Raw genomic sequence first — 20,172 nt, forward strand, 5'->3', positions numbered from 1 at the left:
GCGCCACCATGGAAGTCTTAAAACTGTGTTTGCTTTAAAGCTATGTTTGCTTTAAAGCCCCCTCCAGGCATGTCTTCCTATCTTTGTTTCAATTTTAATGTAATTAAATGTTGCCAGAATAATGTTTTCTGAACAATATCTTCTTTTTTTTTTTTTTTTGGCCGCACCTCCCGCCTTCTGGGATCTTAGTTCCCCGACCAGGGATCGAACCCGGGCCCCGGCAGTTGAGTGACAGTGCTGAGTCCTAATCACTGGACCGCCAGGGAATTCCCTGAACAGTATCTTTAATTCATCAGAGCAGACAATAAATCCAGTAAGATGACAGCTCACATACATACCATTGTCCATACCTTACATAGCCTCCATTTGCATCAACTTCAGTGCCTGGCATGTGGTTGATACTTGATAAAACGTTTCTTGGGTAGATAAGGAAAAGCTAAATAGATACAAGAGGTATGAAATGAAAGTGTTCATAATCCAAAGTTCCTAAGGTGAGAAATCAGATCTTAAATTGGTTTGTGAATCAAGATTTAATGTGATCCCAAGTTTTGTTATCTTACATGTAGAAACTAGGAAATATTTCATGGAGTATCTTAGTTTGTGGGAAGTTGCAAGATGAAAGAAAATTGTTACTTTACTATTGAAGTCTTCTAAAGGAACTCCATGAAATGAAGGAAGAAAGAAAATGTAAGATTAAAGACCAAATAGTAGCAGGAAAGATGAAAGCAGGAAGTCACAGGCATATGTGCATTCATCCAGGTTTTACAGAACTACATTAAATGCATTTCAGGGTAAAAATGCATCCCCCCACCCCCATTCTCTAAAAATCACATCCTTGTTGGGCAGCTGAGTAAGCAAAGGAGCAGGGCTTCACCTGGGCTCGAAACGGAAGCACTTCCTCCAGGCAGTGGGGAATGTGGCAATTCTGTCCCTCAAGGTCCAGGGGCGACAAGGCCCAGTTCAGTACTGCTGGCTTTGGAAATGAGCAGAGGTAGGGGAAGGTGAGGGTACAGCTGATCCCAGATCACTGCATGCAATGGGACAGGGGTTTTGCAGTTTAGGAAACAAACAGGACAAAGTCAAAAGTGTATGGCTTTTTGGGTAAAAGGAATAAGGAAGTATGAATGAATTTGTGAATTTGCTGAAAGAAAATGATGTCTTTGAACTTCCATAAGAATATTAAAGTTTCATTCCTCAATCTCATAACAAAGGACAAGGCTTAGTTAACAGTGTAACTAACATTTGCGTCTATGAATACCTCTAAGCTATCAGTTGACCCTTCAGTTAATGAATATTCATTGAGCACGCAAGGGCCAGGCCTTGTGCTCGGCACTCAGGTTATAACTGAACTGGAAGAGCTGTGACTGCCACCAAGGCTGACTTTTCTTAAGAGTGCCATAAGTGCCAGCAACCTCAAAACTTTCCCGGACATCCCTGCTTGTGATACTGGCCTGGGCCCTCCCCCTGCTTTGGTCAGTCAAGTTACTGTGTTCTCCAGCCCACCTCTTTGTCCTACTGCCTCAAGCTACCAGAAACAGGTAGTAACAGTTCTGTACTAACTGGAAATGGCTAGAAAATGGCCTTTCGGGCACATTTTTTTCCTTGCCTGCTGGCGAAAAGGATTTATATCTCAACATGTACATCACAGCCCACCCTTGGGCATCCTCATGAATGAGACTTTCAGGCAAATGTGTGGGCGCAGGACTTGCGAGCCAGTGGGCAGAGAACTCTGCGTGGCCCTTCACACAGGCCTGGCCGAACACAGCCTTTAGTGTTTAAGCAGTTAGAGTTTTAGGACCAGAAAAGAATCTCACCTTTTAAACAGCGAAACCAAACCAAAAACAAAACCCAAAAAACAAACAACAAAGCCCGGATGACAGCAAGTTTGGCACAAGAGTATCTAATATTTTTTGGCTGGTACAGATCACATAACACCAAGATTAGGAATGTAAAAAAAAAAAAAAAAAAACTCCCGAAGAGTTAAAAGGAAAGTCCAGGAAAAGATGACACAAATTCCTTTTTGTTTGAGTGGAGTACTTGGGTAAGTTTTCCCTTTTGCACAGAAAAGGACGGCTGAGATGGAAACCCGGCTGACTTTCACAGAACATGCCTGATTTTTGTTGAAGGTCAACCTAAAATAAAAGAAAATATTTAATTTTCTTCATTTGAGGAAAAAAAGTAAAATACTGAAGACAGTTACTTATTTTAACATGGATTTTTTAAATTAATTAATTAATTAATTTGGCTGCACTGGGTCTTAGTTGTGGCATGCATGCGGGACCTAGTTCCCTGACCAGGGATCGAACCCGGGCCCCCTGCATTGGGAGCGCGGAGTCTTAACCGCTGGACCACCAGGGAAGCCCCAATGAGTTTTTCTTATGAAAATAAACAAATTGCTATTATTCATGCCACGGCTAAGAGTGAGGCATCACTGGCATCACTTTAGGGCTGAAATGCTTCTTGATTATGTCATAAAGTTGATTCATTTAAGACTAGACCAGTGACTTCAGGTATGCTTGACTGAACACAGCTGACAGGGAGTTTATCTTGAACTAGTTCACAGATGTGAGAACCATCAATCAGAAAGGGCACAAAGCTCAGTGTCCTGTCTTTCAAATAAAAAGGACACAGGGAAACTTCAGATGAGGCTATGCGCGTTATGGCCTTGCCTAAAAGAACAGACATTAAAGAGGTGAGGCTATTCTGTCCTTATTTACCATCATATGCTTACACTCACGTCAGGCCTTCCCTTCAGGCGTCTGTGCCCTAGGCTCCTTCGAATCCAGTTTTTGAGGCTGTTGGTGGAGGCTGTCTAGCTTCTGCACATCTTCTGTAAGACCATTTCTAAGATCCTCGTTGTTTCTCAGAAATTCTTTCACCACTTCCAGTTGATTTAAGATCTGTGAGAAGAAACCATACAATGCACAGCTTAGATAATTTTATAGCAGACTTAAAATTCAGATGAGAAACTTACTAGCTCCAAGACTGGCTCCTGTTCATGTGTCTACCAATAGCTGGTTCTGGGGCCACACAAGGGCGTGTTTGCTTGTCTCCTTAACATGTTTTGCTTTTAGGGGTTAATATCCAAAATATATAAAGAGGGACTTCCCTGGTGGCGCAGTGGTTAAGAATCCGCCTGCCAGTGCAAGGGACACAGGTTTGATCCCTGGTCCGGGAAGATCCCACATGCCGCGGGGCAACTGGGCCCATGGTCCACAACTACTGAGCCTGCGCTCTAGAGCCCTCGAGCCACAACTGCTAAAGCCCGTGCGCTCTAGGGCCCGTGCTCTGCAACAAGAGAAGCCACTGCAGTGAGAAGCCCGCGCACCGCGAGGAAGAGTAGCCCCCACTCGCCACGACTAGAGAAAGCCTGTGCGCAGCAACAAAGACCCAACGCAGCCAAAAAAAATAAAAAATTATACACACACACACACACACATATATAAAAAGAACTCACACAATTCAATAGCAAAAAAACAGACAACCCAATTAAAAAATGGGCAAAGGACCCGAATAGACATTTTCCCAAAGAACTGAATAGACATTTTCCCAAAGAAGACATACAAATGGCCAACAGGTACAGGAAAAGGTGCTCAACATCATTAATCATCAGAGAAATGAAAATTAAAACCACAATGAGGTATCACCTCACACCTGTTAGAATGGTCATCATCGAGAATCCCCTGGCGGTCCAGTGGTTAGGACTCTGTGTTCTCACTGCCAAGGGCCCGGGTTCAATCCCTGGTCGGGGAACTAAGACCCCACAAGCCATGCGGCACGGCCAAAAAAAAAAGGACAGTCATCATCAAAAAGAGGTAACAAATGTTGGTGAGGATGTGGAGAAAAGGGAACCCTCGTACACTGCTGGTGGGAATGTAAATTGGTGTAGCCACTCTGGAAAACAGTATGGAGGATCCTCAAAAACTTAAAAAAGGAACTACCAGGTGATCTAGAAATTTTACTTCTGGGAATATATCTGAAGAAAACAAAAACACCACGCTGAAGAGATATCTGCATCTCCATGTTAATTAGCAGCATTATTCACAATAGCTAAGACAAGGAAACAACGTGACGGTCCATCAACAGATGAATAGGTAAAGAAGATGTGGCATATATATATACAATGGAATATTACTTGGCCATAAAAAAGACAAAAATCCTACCATTCGAGACAACATGGATGGACCCAGAGGGCGTTATGCTAAGTTAAGTCAAACAGAGAGAGATAGATACTGTATGATCTCACTTATATGTGGAATCTAAAACAAAAACAAAAAAATAAACTCACATAAAAAGAGATCAAATTTGCAGTTACCAGAGGTGGGAATAGGGAATTGGATGATGGTGGTCAAAAGGTACAAACTTCTAGTTTACAAGATAAATAAGTACTAGGGATGTAATGTACAACACAATGTGACAATAGTTAACACTGCTGTATGGTATATTTGCAAGTTGTTAAGTGAGTAAATCTTAAGCATTCTTATCACAAGGTAAAAAACACTTTTTTCTTTTTTTTGGTATCTATATGAGATGACAGACGTTAACTAAACTTATTGTGGTAATCATTTCACGATATATGTACGTCAAATCATTATGCTGTATACCTTAAACTTATACAGTGCTGTATGTCAATTATATCTCAATAAAACTGGAAAAAAATTTTAAAAGATGATTTTTTTTTTGCTGTAAAACTTCCTGTATTTGTACAAAAGGGCTATATGTCTATACCTATATGTGTGTGTGTGTGTATACACATATATACACACATACGTATACATACACATACATCTATATGTATATATAAAAATAAAATAAAGCCCTTTCATTTTGAATTTTGTACCCATTTACTGTGATTAAATACATTTACACATACACACATATATATATACACACACATATATACAAATGTATACACTCACACATATAATGCTCTTTGATTCTGAATTTTGTACACTTATTACTAGTAAATATGTATACATATATACATTTATTACTATTCAATATTTATAAAATATACATACATATTTACTAGTAATAAATATACTGGTACAAAGTTCAAGATGAACACAGCGTACAACGTAAAAAGTTGGTCCTCTTCCACATCCTGTCCCCGGTCACCCAGCTCCTCTTAAAGGTGACCACAATGAAGTTTCTTGTGTCTCTTCCAGAGATAGTCCATGCATTTACACGTGAGCATATATGTATATATGTGCACACCTTTTTAAAATTTCCGCTTTATTGAGACATAATTGGCACATACACATTTTTAAAAACACAAATGGCAGCATATTAGACATTGTTCTTCAACTGATTTTTTTCTATATCAGATTGTTAAGAGTGGCCTCATTATTTTTTTTAATGGCTGAACAGTTTTTCAGTTATGGATGTCTCATGTATTAACATATTATTTCAAACCTTCTGCTAAGAGAAATACTGCTGCAGTAACTAACCTGGGACATGTGTCATTTTGCATAAAGTGACAGGCTATTTGTAGGATCTGTTTTTAGAAGTGGAATGAAGTTTTAATTGATAGAGGTTTCTGTTTTAATGTTAATAGATTTTGCCAAAACTGTCATCTCTAGAGGTTATACCAATTTAAACTCCCACCAGTAACATCCTTCCTGACATTTAAACTAATAAAAGCATGTATTCTTAGAATAGTACCACGGAAGTGTTTTCACTCGGCTTATCCGAGGATACCCTCACTGGTCACTGTGCTTATTACAAAGAAGAGAGTTATTAATATTTTGGGGTGTGGTGAATTGTTTAAAATGAGGGACCCCCAATTCCAAGCTAAGTCAAGATGATCGACATCTAACGAAGGAAAGTGATGGAGTACCCTACTCTTAGCAGAGTGGTGGTTCTTAAACTTTAGAGATGTACACAATGGACTCTGGTGCAGTAGGGCTAGGGCAGAACCTAAGCAGCACCAGGTTATTGTGATGGCAGTGAGTGAGACGGTCGGTTGCAGAACGATGGCTGCCAGGGATGGGAGGGAGGGGAAGACTGGCTAGGGCTTGTGACCAGGATGAACAGGGAACAGGGAGGGCCAGGGTGGAGCTGAGGATGACCAGAGGTCTTCAGACAGGTTACTAAGTAGATGGGGATGTGCCCTTCAGCTGGAGCTGTTTTATTACATGGCTAGAAACAAGCCTACAGCTCCTGAAAGATACCTGGGCTTTAAATAATAAATCTGGAAACCATAAAAACGTGAAATGAAGATTACATCAATGACATAATTCACAGTGTACATTAGTAATTGCGGGTACTGCACTGTTAGCACTCATTGCCTGTGCCGGGTGCTCTAGATGCACCCCAGGGTTCTTCCCATTCCTTGGTTCCCATCAGATGCCCGAGACCATGCCGGCCTGGTCTGTGCATCACACATACCCTCCAAGATGGAGTGGGGTCCTCCCTTCCCATAGACCTTCTCATTTCATGACTTGGGAGCTATGATCCTTTGTGCCGTCACCTCCTGACCCTCTCTGCTCTTGAAATGTGCTCAACAGGGGTGATTATTTTAGCTTGGGGGGAGGAGAAAGAGTCAAAAGGAGTTTTTAAATAAATTTATTAAGAATGGGGAAGGCTTATGCACGTTTATATGTTAAATGGGGAAGGAAGTAAAGATGGAAAAACAAAGTGCTAGAAAAGTAGTCAGACAGACTTGGATATTGAAGCCCAGCTTTGCCAATTAACTAGCTGTGTGACTTTGGGCAAGACACTTGACCTCTCTGAGCTCACTTCCATACATGCAAATATAGGATGATGATACCAACACCACCAAGCATTCCTGTGAGGATTAGAAATAATCTAGTAAAAGCACCTAGCACTGTGTCTGGTACATTCCTCCCTTCCGACAGTCATTTAACAAAAGTGTACCGAGAGTCTACTATGTGCCAGGCAGGCGCTGTTCTAGGCAAAAGATGCTTAGCGCCTCCATACTCCCAGGCACTTAAGCCAAAACCCTTGGACTTGTCTTTGACGCCTTTCCTTCTCTCCCACACCACACGTGCCCCCCTTCTCACCACCTCTACTCTTCACCCTTCCACCCTGGTCTGAACCACCACCTCTCTGACCTGGTACCTGTGGCAGCCTCCTGATGTCTCCCTGCTTCCATCTTTGGCCCCCGGCCCTGCATCCTCCACACGGCGGCCAGCGTGCTCCCTTCACCGTTCTGCTGCTCAGAACTCAGTGTGGCTGCCGCCTCAGGAGGAAGAGCCTGGATCCTCCCAACGGCCCACAAGGCTTCCCTTCGCTCAGCTCCTCACCGCACTCCAGCCAGCCTGCTCAGCTTGCCCTGCCCTCCGCCTGAACGCTCCTCCTCCAGAAGCGCACACGGCTGCTCCGCACCTCCTCCAAGGTATCGCTAAGTCTCAGCTTCCCAATGGGGCCTCCCTGGCCACCCCGCGCAACCCAACCCCCAGCCCCGTTCGGCCACTCCTGATCCCCACACTGTGCTCCACACAACCCTCCTCCTTCGACCTCGCCCCATCATTGCTTATTATGCTGACCGTTTACCATCTGTTTTGTTCACTGATGCACGCCAAGCTTCTAGAACTGTGCCTGGCAAACAGTAGGCACTCACTCATGAAATAAATCTGGCCTATAACCAATGGAGTGTCACTTCCATCCTTTCCCTGCCTGCCTCGACTGCATTCTGTCACCTCCTCCCTGAGTTTCCCCCTGAAAGCTGTCCCCCCACCAGGGTTTAAGAAGTCAGTAATGATTTTCAAGAATGTGCAAGTTCTTTGCATGTTTTTTAGCCACTTACTGCGCTCAACGTTCTCTGGCTGAATTTTGAACCCCCCAGATCCTAACAGAGCGCCGAGGGCCGGCAGGTGTGTGTGAAGGGCTCTTGGGCGGCAGCTGCTGCTCCCATTTGGCTCTGAGGCGGACCGCGTTTTACAATCACAGTTATGCACGCGCAGTGTATTTTAATGGGAGCCCCCTTTTATAATGTTATCATTAAGGCTCGCCAATTGGACAGAAAAGAATGGAGATGATGAACTCTCTGCTTCGTGGTCCCTGGCACTCACTCCCGTGCTCCTTTCGGGGGACTGTCGCACTAAATCACCACCATTAACCCTTTCTTCTCAACTTGGCTTTCCAACCCGAGCTCTGCTGTTTTAATGAACACCAGAAACAGGTCTTGCTAAACATTCACACAAAAAGTGCCGCGGTCATAATACAACCACTGCATTTCTTGATTCCTAATTGCACATTTTTAAATACTTTAACATCTCGAATGAGACTGCGCCTTACCATTGATAGTGTCTTACAGGAAATTGGCAGCATTTTTTTTTCTTACAAGTGACTGAATTAATGGTGCGTCTTGCAATTCATAGTGTTTTAGAGTCACTGAAATTTGGTTTACCAAATCCTCTGACTTTGGAGACTAACCCAAAAGAACATGAATAATCGTATTTGCTGCTGAACTTTCAAAAGAGGTCTGTTCCACACATCGTGGAAAGCCATCCTTCAGCTTCTCAGAGATAACGTGCCAATCAGTCCGAACTTACAACTTGATCAATTGAAATATCAAGAGAAATGCCACGGTCCACTGAACAGAAAGCATGAAAAACGAGAATTTATCACCTTTATCTAGAGACTTGGGGACCCAGAGGACAAGCCAATTAACCCCAATTTCCTCTCTGTAAAACAGAGATAATGAAGGGTCGAAATTTACAATTGCTAGCTGCTCGGTGACATGAGAGCCGCTGCACGGCACGTGGGAAGACAGGCCCAGGGCCAGAGCGGGAAGACCCCCCCCCCGGGCCAGCCCTCATACCCCAGCCGTGAGGCCTTGAGCCCATCAGCACCTGCCCCTTAGGGTTGCTATAAAGCAGGGTATTACCCAGGTCCCTTCCCGCTCCCAACTTGCAGAGACTCCTGGTTTCAGTGTGTTGCTACTGATGCATCTTGCTCTTTGTTACACAAACAGGAAAAGAACTGCAGCTCCCTCAAGAAAGAGGAGAGAATTTCTGACGACTCAGGGACCGTGAGCCTGATCCCCCGGTTTTCTTCTGTTGTCTGACTCTGCTTTTAAAAGGAGCAGTGGAAAGAAAACTGGGGATGGTTCTAATGGCATTTTAAAGTAAAGCCAGATGAGGGACTTCCCTGGCGGTCCAGTGGCTAAGACTCCGCACTCCCAATGCAGGGGGCCTGGGTTCGCTCCCTGGTCAGGGAACTAGATCCCACGTGCCGCAACTAAGACCCAATGCAGCCAAACAAATAAATACTTTTTGAAAAAAAAAAAAAAAAAAAATAAAGCCAGATGAGACAGATGGATTTAGAAAACAGCTTTAACAGCCTTATTCGTCACTTTAAATACCTATGGTGTGCCAGGGTGGGTGCACCCCAAAACCACTGGTACCCAGTCCCTGTGCTAAAGGAGTTCATCAAGCTGAGTGGAGCACCTGGGTCAAGGTCAGAAGAGTTAGCGTCGGCACATGGACCAGTACGGAGCATGGCCTAAAAAACGAAATACACACTTTGTATTAAAACACGCTGTGTTTCACGAGGTAGCCAGTAAAACTACTTTCCTCGGACGAGGTGGAATTGGAGAGGTAAAATGATCTGTCCAAGACATCCTGGGAATCTGGAATTCTAATCCAGCAAGTGCTGGGCTATTTCTGAACCTTACCAAAATATAATTCTACTACTGTTAGTTTTTTTAATATCTTGCATGTAACAAGGGGGACTCAGATCTCCTGTACTTGAGACGATCGTTAGCTTGCAGCGTCCTGAGCTAGAAGCCTTGAGGATCCTTTAACCCCTCCTTCGCCACCTCCCGCCAGCCCCGGGCCACGCCCCAAGTAATCTAACCAGCCACTGCGGCTCCGCCCCAGTAGTGCCTCCCGCACCCGGCTCCTCCCCCACACCTCTAGCTTCTGTCCTCCTTCTCTCACCCTCACACAGCTGCCAAGAGCCTCCTGGCTCGTCTCCAACCTCCAAGTGCCATTAAGACGTCACTTTCTAAAAGCCCTATCTGATCTATTCATTTACTCTCTCCTGATTTAAAACCTCTGTTGGCTCCCAACTGCTTTTTGGGAATTAGGTCCAAACCCCTTAGTGAGGCATAGAAGACCTTTCAAAATACGGCTTCGACCTACCTGACCACCCTCACAACCGACCATACCTCCCTCCTACGTCGCCTCGTCACTGTCTGGCCCAGGCTAGTCTTTCATGTCTTGGCAAATGCCTTCTGCCAAGAATGCCCTTCTGCTCTTGCCAATTTGCTGAACTCTGATTTGATTCTTAGTCCCAGCTCGACAGCGCCTTCTCAGCAAAGCCTTTTTCTGCAATCGCCCCTCTGAGCTGCAGAGAGTCGCGGGAGCCTGCGGTTCAGGATTCTGTGGCCGCCCTTCCTGTGGTCTTCCACTCTGTGGCACATATTAGGCACCCAAATGTTTGCTGATGGGGTGCAAACATTTGTTTAAGGGTAACAGTAATCTATGCCAAAAGAATATCCATTTCTGGAAATTATTTGACTTTTAAAGCAGAAACATAACCGTTAATAAGTTAAAATGTGCTACTCTTCCTCCCTGGTGCCTTTCTTTGTTTTGTTTACTCACACAGAGGATATAATGGGTTTTTTTTGTTTTTTTTTTTTTACCTCTTCAGGCAACACCTCTTGTCCCTTTGCTTGAAGATACAGCTCTTGAAGTTTTTCCTTTAGTAACTCCATTTCTATCTCGTTTACTTGGTGCTCACTCAGGTAAACTCCTGTTTCATAGTCACACCCATCTGGCTGATCCTCCTCAGGGATGTAAACAGCCCAGTCAGACGTCAACAGCTGTTGGGTTACCGAACAAATATATGAACTGATTGAATGGAAAAGATATTCCCCCAAAAAAAAAAGATATTCAAAGAATTTGTAATTAAACATCGTTGACTGGATCCAGTCTAATAACATCCCGTGACCACAGAAAAGCTGCTCAGCCCAATCACGATTCTGACTTCATATCAATATTGTTCCCCTACTTACATTCTAGAATTTTGTTTAAATCTAATAAGCTTCAAATTCTAAATGAGTGACTGTGATTCCTTTTTTCCCCCCTTAGGTCTTTATGCAGGAACTGTTAAACGTGATTTTTTTACCTGTTCTATTCGGGAGTATACCGCCACAATCTCTGGGATATTCTTAAATTCATTCAGAAAATTTTGGATCTTTATCTGAAAATCTCGAAGCCACACAGAAGACACTTTCATCTCTGAAGAGTGCATGATCTCGTTACGACACTTAATCACCTATAGAAAGACAAAAAGAGAGAAAAGCCTTCAAAGGCCAATAGTGGGGTAAACTGAGATTTTGTAGTTCCAGAGAAAGACTGTTGAAAGGCCTTGTTAATTCTAAAATCCACAAGTGTGTGGTCTGCAGGTGCTGTCAAGGCTCGAGGGGGATGTTCAACCCCCAGCCACTTGAATAAATTAATTGGGGTAAGAAATACAAACAAGCCTATAACTGTCGCTAGTCCTTGAAATCTTGTGGCCGGGTGGGTATCTCTCGCACAATCCCCCAAATGCCCTAACTTAAAACAACCTGCCAAAGAGCAAAGCTATTGGCTACTGGCTCTGAGAATACCCAAAGGCCAAGGCAGACAATGCAAGACTCTTTTAATATACATTTCATGCCAAGTCTTCCACACTCTTGGTTAAAAGCTACCAAAGGGGTCGATTTTATACTGTGATAGTTTTTGAGTCTGCTGATGATAAAGGATTCTCAGTCCTTTCAGCTGCTGGCATGCTAGCAAAATATACATGCATTTTCTCTACATATTATAAATAATCCAGGTATGCTATATACCCTTTTCAAGGATCCTTAGAGTAACAAATGTGCCAGAGCTGTTCTCTGGTGAAACAGAGATAGTCTAAATCTCCCAGAGGAAGTCTGACAAGCGTAGCGATCTGCTCTGACACTGTTTATCCATTAGTGTTTATATTTTCCTCAGTTCTAGGTAAATTGGCCTTGCAACTGTTTAGCCAATGAGATTGAGAAGGGCAGGATTCCAATGCTGGCATCCAATGGACAGAATGACGCATTACTCTGTATTTGTTTTTTTTTTTTTTTAATATGGAAGATTACTTTGCTTCTGTTTATGGCAGAACAGGGAAGAGAAATTTGAGGCCTGTCGATTTAGTGGCAAAGAGTGCAACAGCAGGTTGTTGGAAAAGTTCAACAGGGTAGGGTTGAAGGGTCAGTCTCCCGCCTGCATTCGCACAGGGGTTCTGGGACATCACAGAAGGTGCATGTGATGTGAGCCCTGCTTGCCTGCTCAGCGATGACAACTGTGGACCAAAGTCTAACTCCTTCGCACACCACTGTCTGGGGAGAGCCGTGAGCTCTGCCCACACGGCTGCTTTAGCAGCACGGGGTGTGGCTCCTGGCTGGTCTTCACAGTACCCACCCGACCAACTCTGTCTGCTTTTCAATCTGACAGTTCTTACCTCTGTGACTTTCTTTCGATCAACCTCGAAGTGATCACAGGAGTTGATGAGACTTAGAAGAGCAACCGCGTCACATTCCTCGGGTCCTGTTTTGTCTGCCAGTCCTCGGGGCATGAAGGCCTGCAGCAGGGGAGGCCCAAGGGGCACCCGAGTCTCCTCCAACCCTAGGAGACATCTATCTACATGGGGCTAGTGGGACAAATGCTATGTGCCTGTTCCCCAAATGATGACTGAAACTCTCTTACTGAGGTTTCAAGTTAGAGCCTCATGAGTCCAAAACACAAGTTGGGAAACAGTGCGGCAGCCAAGCCTCAGCCCAGGGCAATAACTGAAGAAGAGTTGCTCCATCTGTCCACTTGCTATTACAGACACTTACACACTCGACCTAATTGTCCTTTCTTAATGGCATATAAGCAGGAGGCAGGGGAAGAAACCACCCTTTTCTTTTCCTTACTGAAGTTTCAGTGGCTGAGCTGTTAAAGAAGATTTTAAAGTAATAGTTATTCCCAAGTGGACACTTTAAAATTACTCGAGAAAGTTCAGTATGGTAGTAGAAAGTTAAGAGTCTGGGCTGTGGAATGCGACAGACCTGGGGTGCAAATCCCAGCTCTGCCACTTGTCAACTGTGTGACCTTGGGCAAGTTACCTGTCCTCGGATTCCTCATCAGTAAATAGGGGCTAACTGTCCTCATCTACCTTGAAGGATGTTTCGAGAATTAAATGAGTTCATGCGAGTAAACCACTTGCACGGTGCCTGGCACATGCTAATACACAGGCCACAAATGTTGGCAATTATTATGCTGATGGTGCAAGGTGAGCAGGACCTACACAGGCGTTACAGACGGGGTCCCAGGGTTTGAGATACTAGATACAACAGAATGGCCTCATTCGAGCATGATCTTTCCTTTTGTAGCATCTTATGGTGTGTACCCCCAAAATGGTGTCATAGCAAGGCTTGGGCGTATTTCTTTCCCGAAGTATTTCCAAATTTACATCCGAAGGCAACAACTTTACCAAGCTACGAAGCTCGAGAGTACATTCCTGCCAAGGGACTAGAAGAGATGACATATGAAAAATGACTCGCCAAAAAAGAACTCTAAATAAAGAGACCTGCTCCCTTGAAAACAAACACATTTCCGTAGGCAAGCAACCATGCTGCTTCCTACAGTGCTCATGGTGCAATGCAGAAAAAGGAACACGGTATGGGCCGACACCCCCCAAGGAGAGTCAGGGCTCTGTTCCTGATGGTGGCAGAATCACACACCTCGGCCTCATGTAATTGAGAAGAATTCTACACACACTGGATGGCCCCTATCAAAAGGTACAGTAGCCAAGACCATCACTGTCTCTGGCCAGCCCGCTGAAAGTAGATTATGGATGTTACAAGTGTTAACAAAGAACTAATGTATCACAGGCAAACTAATTTGATGAAATAGAGGAAAAAAAGAGGAAGAAAAGAAACACTGCTTATTCCAACTGTGGCTGAGAGGAACACCCAAAGTGGGAGGGGCCTTAGTTGCCTCAAAACCAAGCAGTTTTTCTTTCCCATTACAAGGTATGTCCAGTCTGGCATTTTCTCACCAATATAAACCTGTCTCTCCCACGTCAAGGTTTTATTCTAGTACTTCTTTCCTTTCCTCAGAACCAGAAGCCGACAGAGGCTCTGCCGCCTCCTTGCCTCTGAAAGCTGTTTCTTAAAATGGTATCGCCTACCGCCAGGTTCCGTACGTGACAAGCACAGGGTGAGAAACACACGCTATTGCCTCTCACTACCCCCTCCTGTCTCTTCACTGAGTAGTAGGAGACAAGGCTGGAGAAATAAACAGGGGCCAGACGTGCTGGGCCTTACTGGACTTGACAAGGAGTTTGGAGTTTACTCTAAGGACATCGGGAAGCCATCCAAGGGTTTTGGGCAAAGGAAGAACGCGATCTGATTCCCACATGAAGACCGCACATCCTGCTGTGTGAAGGACCAACCAGGGGTGAGCAGAGCAGCAGAGGCGGCCAGGTGGGAGGCTGGCAGGAGAGGGGGCGAGAGCTGTGATGCAGAGATGGCGAGGATGATTCCAAAGATAATTTGCACGTTACAAATAAGAGGGGTGGTGGGGGGAAAGAGATGAAGCAAGAATGACTGTAGGTAGTTGGTGGTGGGGCATGGGCGCAGGCTGGCGGGGAGAGATGAAGAGTCCTGCTTGAGAAGAAAAGACGAAGTACCCAGGAGGTGGTGAAGTGGAGGCATCAAGTAGCAGCTGGGTATGGGCCCCCGGAGCGCAGAACAGCGCATTGCTAGGGGTACCAATCTGGGAGCCGTCAGCAGAAACGTAGTATTTAATATTTCACTTCACGGGCCTGGGCAGTATCACCAGGGGAGAAGGCGGGATGGGGAGGGACAGAAAAGGCCCGAGGAAGGCCAACCGACACTCAGAAGGAGGCTAAGGAGGAGCCGGGGAGACAGGAGGAAACGCAGGAGGGGAGGATGTCACAAAGCCAGGGCTGTTTCAAGAAGAGTGGCCTGCAGTGCGGCAGCGCCGAATAGCTGAGAGGTAGGAAGGGCGAGGCCAGAGAACGGAAGGTCACGTGTGCCCCTGACAAGACATGCAGTGGAGTGGCGGGGCAGAAGGCAGAGGGGAGTGGGTTGAAGAGTCAACGGGACCTGCATGAACCCTGAAAAGAGAATTAGGCATAAAGCACTTTTTGAGAAGTTCTACTGGGTATGTATGTGGGAGGCAGTTAGAGAAATGGGGAGACAGCTGGACGGAATGGATGAAGGAAGTTTTTCTTTCTTTTCAAATTTTATTTTCCAAGTATTCACTCAATTCTTTTTTTAAAAAAGCTTTATTAAGATGTAATTCACATACCATATAATTCACCCATTTAAAGTACACAGTTCTTCATGGAAAAGACTCTGACAAGTACAGGTTTCTGGTAACTGACTATACTGCTGAACTGAATGAACAAGCATTTTCAGAACTCTAATGGAAAACTGATGAATTCACAAAAGTGCTAACAAAAGAGCAAGATAAAAACAAATTAATTACATGGGACTGAGTGAACTGATGAGGAGGATTATAATTTTTGTGACTTTCTGTGTGAATTAAAAAAAAAAAAATCCCACAAGGACTCAGAGGCAAAAAATATACAAATCAATATTCACTGCAAAGTAAAGGAGCTGTTACCGTGGAGGATTACTGGACTGAACGCCAATATCATGACATAGTATGAGCGTGTTTCGTGTTCAGTAATTGCAGTCGTTGTTGCTCTTGTTGTGGTCATCCATTTACAATGCTCGATGTCAGCTTATTTATCTCTTGTAAAAATAAAATACAGTGTGTGTGTGTGAAAAAAAAAAGAATGTGAATACAGGGAACTTTGGGAAACTAGAAAATCTAGAAAGGATTCACTGGTAATTATTTATTTTCAATGAATAAAATAAAATGTAATAATACGGCTAAAAAAATAACTAAATAAAGTACACAGTTCTTTGTGATGACATGGATGGATCTTGAGGGCATTATGCTAAGTGAAGTAAGTCAGACAGAGAAAGACAAATACCTATGATCTCACTTATTCGTGGAACCTAAAACAAAAACCCGAGCTCGCAGATGCAGAGAACAGACTGGTGGTTGCCAGAGGTGGGGGGTGGGGAGTGGGCAAAATAGGTGAAGGGGGTCAAAAGGTACCAACTTCCAGTTATAAAATAAATAAGTCCTGGGGATGTAATCCACAGCATGGTGACTATAGTTAATAATACTGTACTGCAGTATTTGAAAGTTGCTAAGAGAGCAGATCTTGAAAGTTCTCATCACAAGAAAAAAAAATTTGCAACCACACATGGTAGTGGACATTAACTAGACTTACTGTGGTGACCATTTCACAAAGTATTAAATATCGAATCATTATGTTGTATACCTGAAATTAATATAACGTTACAATCAATTACACCTCAATAAAAAAATTAAGCATTTACAGTTTAGTGGTTTTCAGTATATTCACAGAGTTGCACAACTATCACCACAATTTTAGGACATTTTCATCACCCCAAAAAGAAACCCTCTACCCATTAGCTATTGCCCCCTCTCTCCTTCAGGCCCTGGCAACTACTAATCTACTTTCTGCCTCTATAGATTTGGCTATTCTAGACATTTCATATAAATGGAATCATACAATATATGACTGGCTTCTTTCACTTAGCATAATGTTTTCAAGGTTCACGCAATACTGTAGCATGTATCAGTACTTCATTCCTTTTTATGGCTAAATAATATCCCATTGTATGGATAAACCACATTTTGGTTATCCACTCATCAGCTGATGGACATGTGTGTTGTTTCCACCTCTTGGCTATTGTGAAGAGTACGGCTATGAACATTCGGGCACAGGTTTTTGTGGGGACACATGTTTCCACTTCATCAGGTATGTACCTAGGAGTGGCACTGCTAAGTCATATAGTAACTCTATACTGAAATCTCTTTCTTTAAAAAAATTGAATAAACCAAGGCAGTACTAAGGCTATTTGTACGGTGATGGGAATAAACTGGGAGGTCGCAAGAGTGGAGACTCAAAGTCCTTGGGCAGGTGGGAGGGGAAAAGGTCCAACGCTCAAGTGGAGGGACAGGGCGGTAAGAGGAGAAACGCCCTTCCTCCTTTGTAGCAGAAGGAAGAAGATGGTGCACATTGAGGTAGGTTGGTAGGTCTGGTAAAAAGATAAGAAAGCCAGAGCAAGGTTAGCAGCTGGGATTGCAGGTGGGGGAAGAGGAGTGGGAGCTCAGCGAAGGAGAGGCAGCAACAGTTGTCTCCGGGAACAGGAACCTACGGAGAGACAGGGCCAGGCTGCTGGGCTCGTGATCAAGAACTGAAAGCGAAAGATCCCTCGAAAGATTCTTCCCCAGAGCAGCAGGCGTGGTGTCATCAGGGCTGGAGCTGGGCCTGGCAAGTGCAGAGAAAGGAGGAAGAAGACCGAGACAACTGCAAGGGACCGAACAGAAGGATGGACTGTGGAATCTGGGCTGGCTGAGGAAGCAAAGGAAGCTGGGAGGGCAGAGGCTGCTGGGGACTGGGAAAGCTGTGGACTTTGGAGAGGGACGAGGGGTGGGGCAGAGGTGGGGGCGGGTTGAATAAGTACACCGAGGGCAAGCAGGATGTTGGACACCGCAGCTCCCTGTGCTGACGCAGTCCGGGTGTGAGCATGCAAGTGGGAGGCTGAGGTCGAGAGGATCACAGGATGTTTGAGAGGGGAGTCCAGCTTGGGGAGAGAATATACACACATGTGGTTGGACTAGGTCTGCAGGTGACAGCAATGAAGAAGGGGAAGAGCGGCAGAAACGGGGGGCATGGGCTTCAAGAGGATTCTGAGGGTGTGAAAGCAGTGACAGAAAGCAAACAGGTGAGGGACGGTCATAGAAAAGGGTAGAGTTTTAAGTTTTCTTCTTTTCTAAGTAAAAGCAGAAGTTGGCAATTCTACGGCAGCAACAAACAAACGGGGGAGAGGGTAAGATGGGTTTACTGGACCACGATAGCCAAAAGTCTGGGGGCCACCGATATAGTCCAACTTCCTCATTTTTGAGGTTAGGGGACAGAGGCTGGCCCAGTGGTGCACCACAGCAGCTGGGCGGAGATTCTGATCCCTGCTTCCCAGGCACCAAGCCTGTGCCTGCTGGTAACTTGCATGCAGACTGACTCCAGAGGTGAATTTGTGTTAGGAGGCTACTTCGACTCCCCCTCCCCCCCCCCCTCCTACTGGGCTTCTGGCAAATATCAAAAAATCAAAAGAAAATTCTTCAATCAGCCCAGCTAGTAAGTCACATCACCAAGATCTGAAAACGGGCCGAACAGTCCCCTTTTATCTGGCTGCCTACCCCACCCCTACCTCCCCAAAGTTTTACTCCTTAGCTAGGCACTTAAGGTCCTTTCTATCTTAACCCCAACTTCCCTTGGCTTATTCTGCCATCCTCATGGCACCTTACAGACAAAGTGAGCTACTCAGGGAGCCTACCCTCAAAAGGCCTTGCCTGCTTCTCCCTCTGTGCCTGTACCCATGATGCGCACTCTACATCTTGCCCCAGCGTCTCTTGTTGAAATCTTCTACTTCACTAAGCTGCGTTGGGTCCGATGTAACAGCCCTGAGCCGCCTAGACACTACACCCTTGATCAAAAGCCCAATCTCTCTCTGCATCTGTTTATGGGGGCCCAGCTCCCACACAGACCCAACAGACGCCCCGGGCTCCAGGTAACTCCTACCTGGTGGGCCAACTCCTCCTACCCTCCCGACCGCAGGTGCTTACCTTGGCCACCTCCCAGGCGTCGACCGGCCAGCGGACCGGCCGGCAGTTTCCCCAGTGAACGTCTCCATTTCTGCTGGTGTGATGTTTCAAAATCTCCCGTTTCCACTCTGCGCACACCTGACACTGAGGCTGAAACTACAGGGGGCGGCGGTGAGGAGGGGCCCGGGAGGGAGGGGCGGCGTCTGGGCATCTGAACCCCAGGCACGACGGTCGGCCCGGCTCCGGGGAGGGCACGAGGCACTGCGCCCGCGGACGGTGAGGGGCGACGGTCAAGACCCCGGGCCGGGTGCTCACCTGGCGGGCGCGCGGGCTGCACCGCGAGCCGCTGCGGCAGGTGGCGAGGGGGCCCAGGCCGGGGGCGGCGGCTAGCAGACTGCGGTGGAAGGCGAGCACCTCGCGGCCGACGAAGCCCTGCAAGCAGCCGCGTAGCAGTAGCAGGCAGTGGCCCGCCTTCACCCAGTTCTTGTACTCGGCGCAGTTGAGGCGCGCAGCCAGCTCAGAGAGCACCATGTCGGGAACGAGCCCGCGGGGCCACGGGGCGAGGGGCGGGGCGGACGGTCGTGCGCAGGCGCGGAAGTCTGGGCGCGCCCGAGGCGACGGCGGCGTTCTGGGCGTGGCCCCGCCCGAAGGCGCCCCGGATTCCCCCAACCGCCAGGCGGCAGGGAGTTCTAGTTTCCGGGGCACGTCGGCCCCACCCCCGTCTTAGATGGCGACCGATGCGTTACGTACTCTGGTGCTCGCCCAGAAAGCCTCTACTCTGTTCCCCCAAACTGAGACCTCGCCAGCCAACGATTGGGCTCCCTCTCCTGAAGCCTGTGCTCCTGTTTTTTTTTTTTTTTTTTATTGTAGAGGTGTAAGACGGTGCTCAAGACAGTTATTGAATTACTTATGTTCCTTGTGTTATACAATTCTAGAAAGTTTACTTAACTGGATCCTAAGCCCGCAGGTTGGCTGTAGCCTATCTGGACATTAGTGAAATTTGACCGTTGGCTGTCTGCACCGCGCACCTGTTAAGCGCCTGCGGTGTGCCAAGGTGACACAAAGCTCAGAGACATCCGCCATTGGGCTACCTAGCAGAGGCAAAACAGGACGACACATCACCCGGATTCTGGAGGGCTGCATCGCCCCGAGTGGGATGAGGACTTCTTCCACTATGGTCTTGAAGCATCGAGCTTAGATGACTTAGTACTCTTGGTTATATGATAATTAGAGCTCCTTGCATAAGGTAATCTAAGTTCCAAATAAGTGCCATGAGGGTCAGAAGGCGATGGCTTGTCGACTCCGAATGACAAGAGGTCATCTCAATTTTAGTTGCTTTTAGTGAGCTTCTTGAGCTTGGAAAACATTTTAAAGTTGTGTGTAGTCAAAAGGCCCCGAGGGAAGAGCCTAAACATTGAAGCCTTCCCCTGACTTTGTTTCACAGCGAAGTGGCAGTGTTCAGGAG

The 20,172-nt window shown here is 45.9% G+C and overlaps 1 protein-coding gene across 2 annotated transcripts; it reads right to left on the bottom strand.

Annotated features, from left to right (window-relative positions):
• Positions 1-366: 366 nt before the first annotated feature.
• Positions 367-19,804, bottom strand: LOC309978098 (uncharacterized protein CXorf38). 2 transcript variants are annotated; one of them, XM_082864438.1, is made up of 7 exons: positions 19,023-19,804; positions 18,729-18,863; positions 12,448-12,567; positions 11,101-11,250; positions 10,616-10,795; positions 2,738-2,900; positions 367-2,132 (listed from the first exon to the last, which is right to left on the bottom strand). In XM_082864438.1, exons 1-6 carry the CDS (start codon positions 19,236-19,238, stop codon positions 2,739-2,741), a joined length of 963 nt encoding a protein of 320 aa, XP_082720564.1. In that variant the 5' UTR covers positions 19,239-19,804; the 3' UTR covers positions 367-2,132; position 2,738. The 2 variants fall into 2 exon arrangements, with proteins under 2 accessions (XP_082720564.1, XP_082720565.1); XM_082864439.1 differs by having other exon boundaries at positions 12,448-12,611; positions 19,023-19,221.
• Positions 19,805-20,172: the final 368 nt, after the last annotated feature.

Source organism: Leucopleurus acutus, assembly GCF_964270905.1.
Source record: "Leucopleurus acutus genome assembly, chromosome: X".
Classification (NCBI taxonomy): Eukaryota; Metazoa; Chordata; class Mammalia; order Artiodactyla; family Delphinidae; genus Leucopleurus; species Leucopleurus acutus.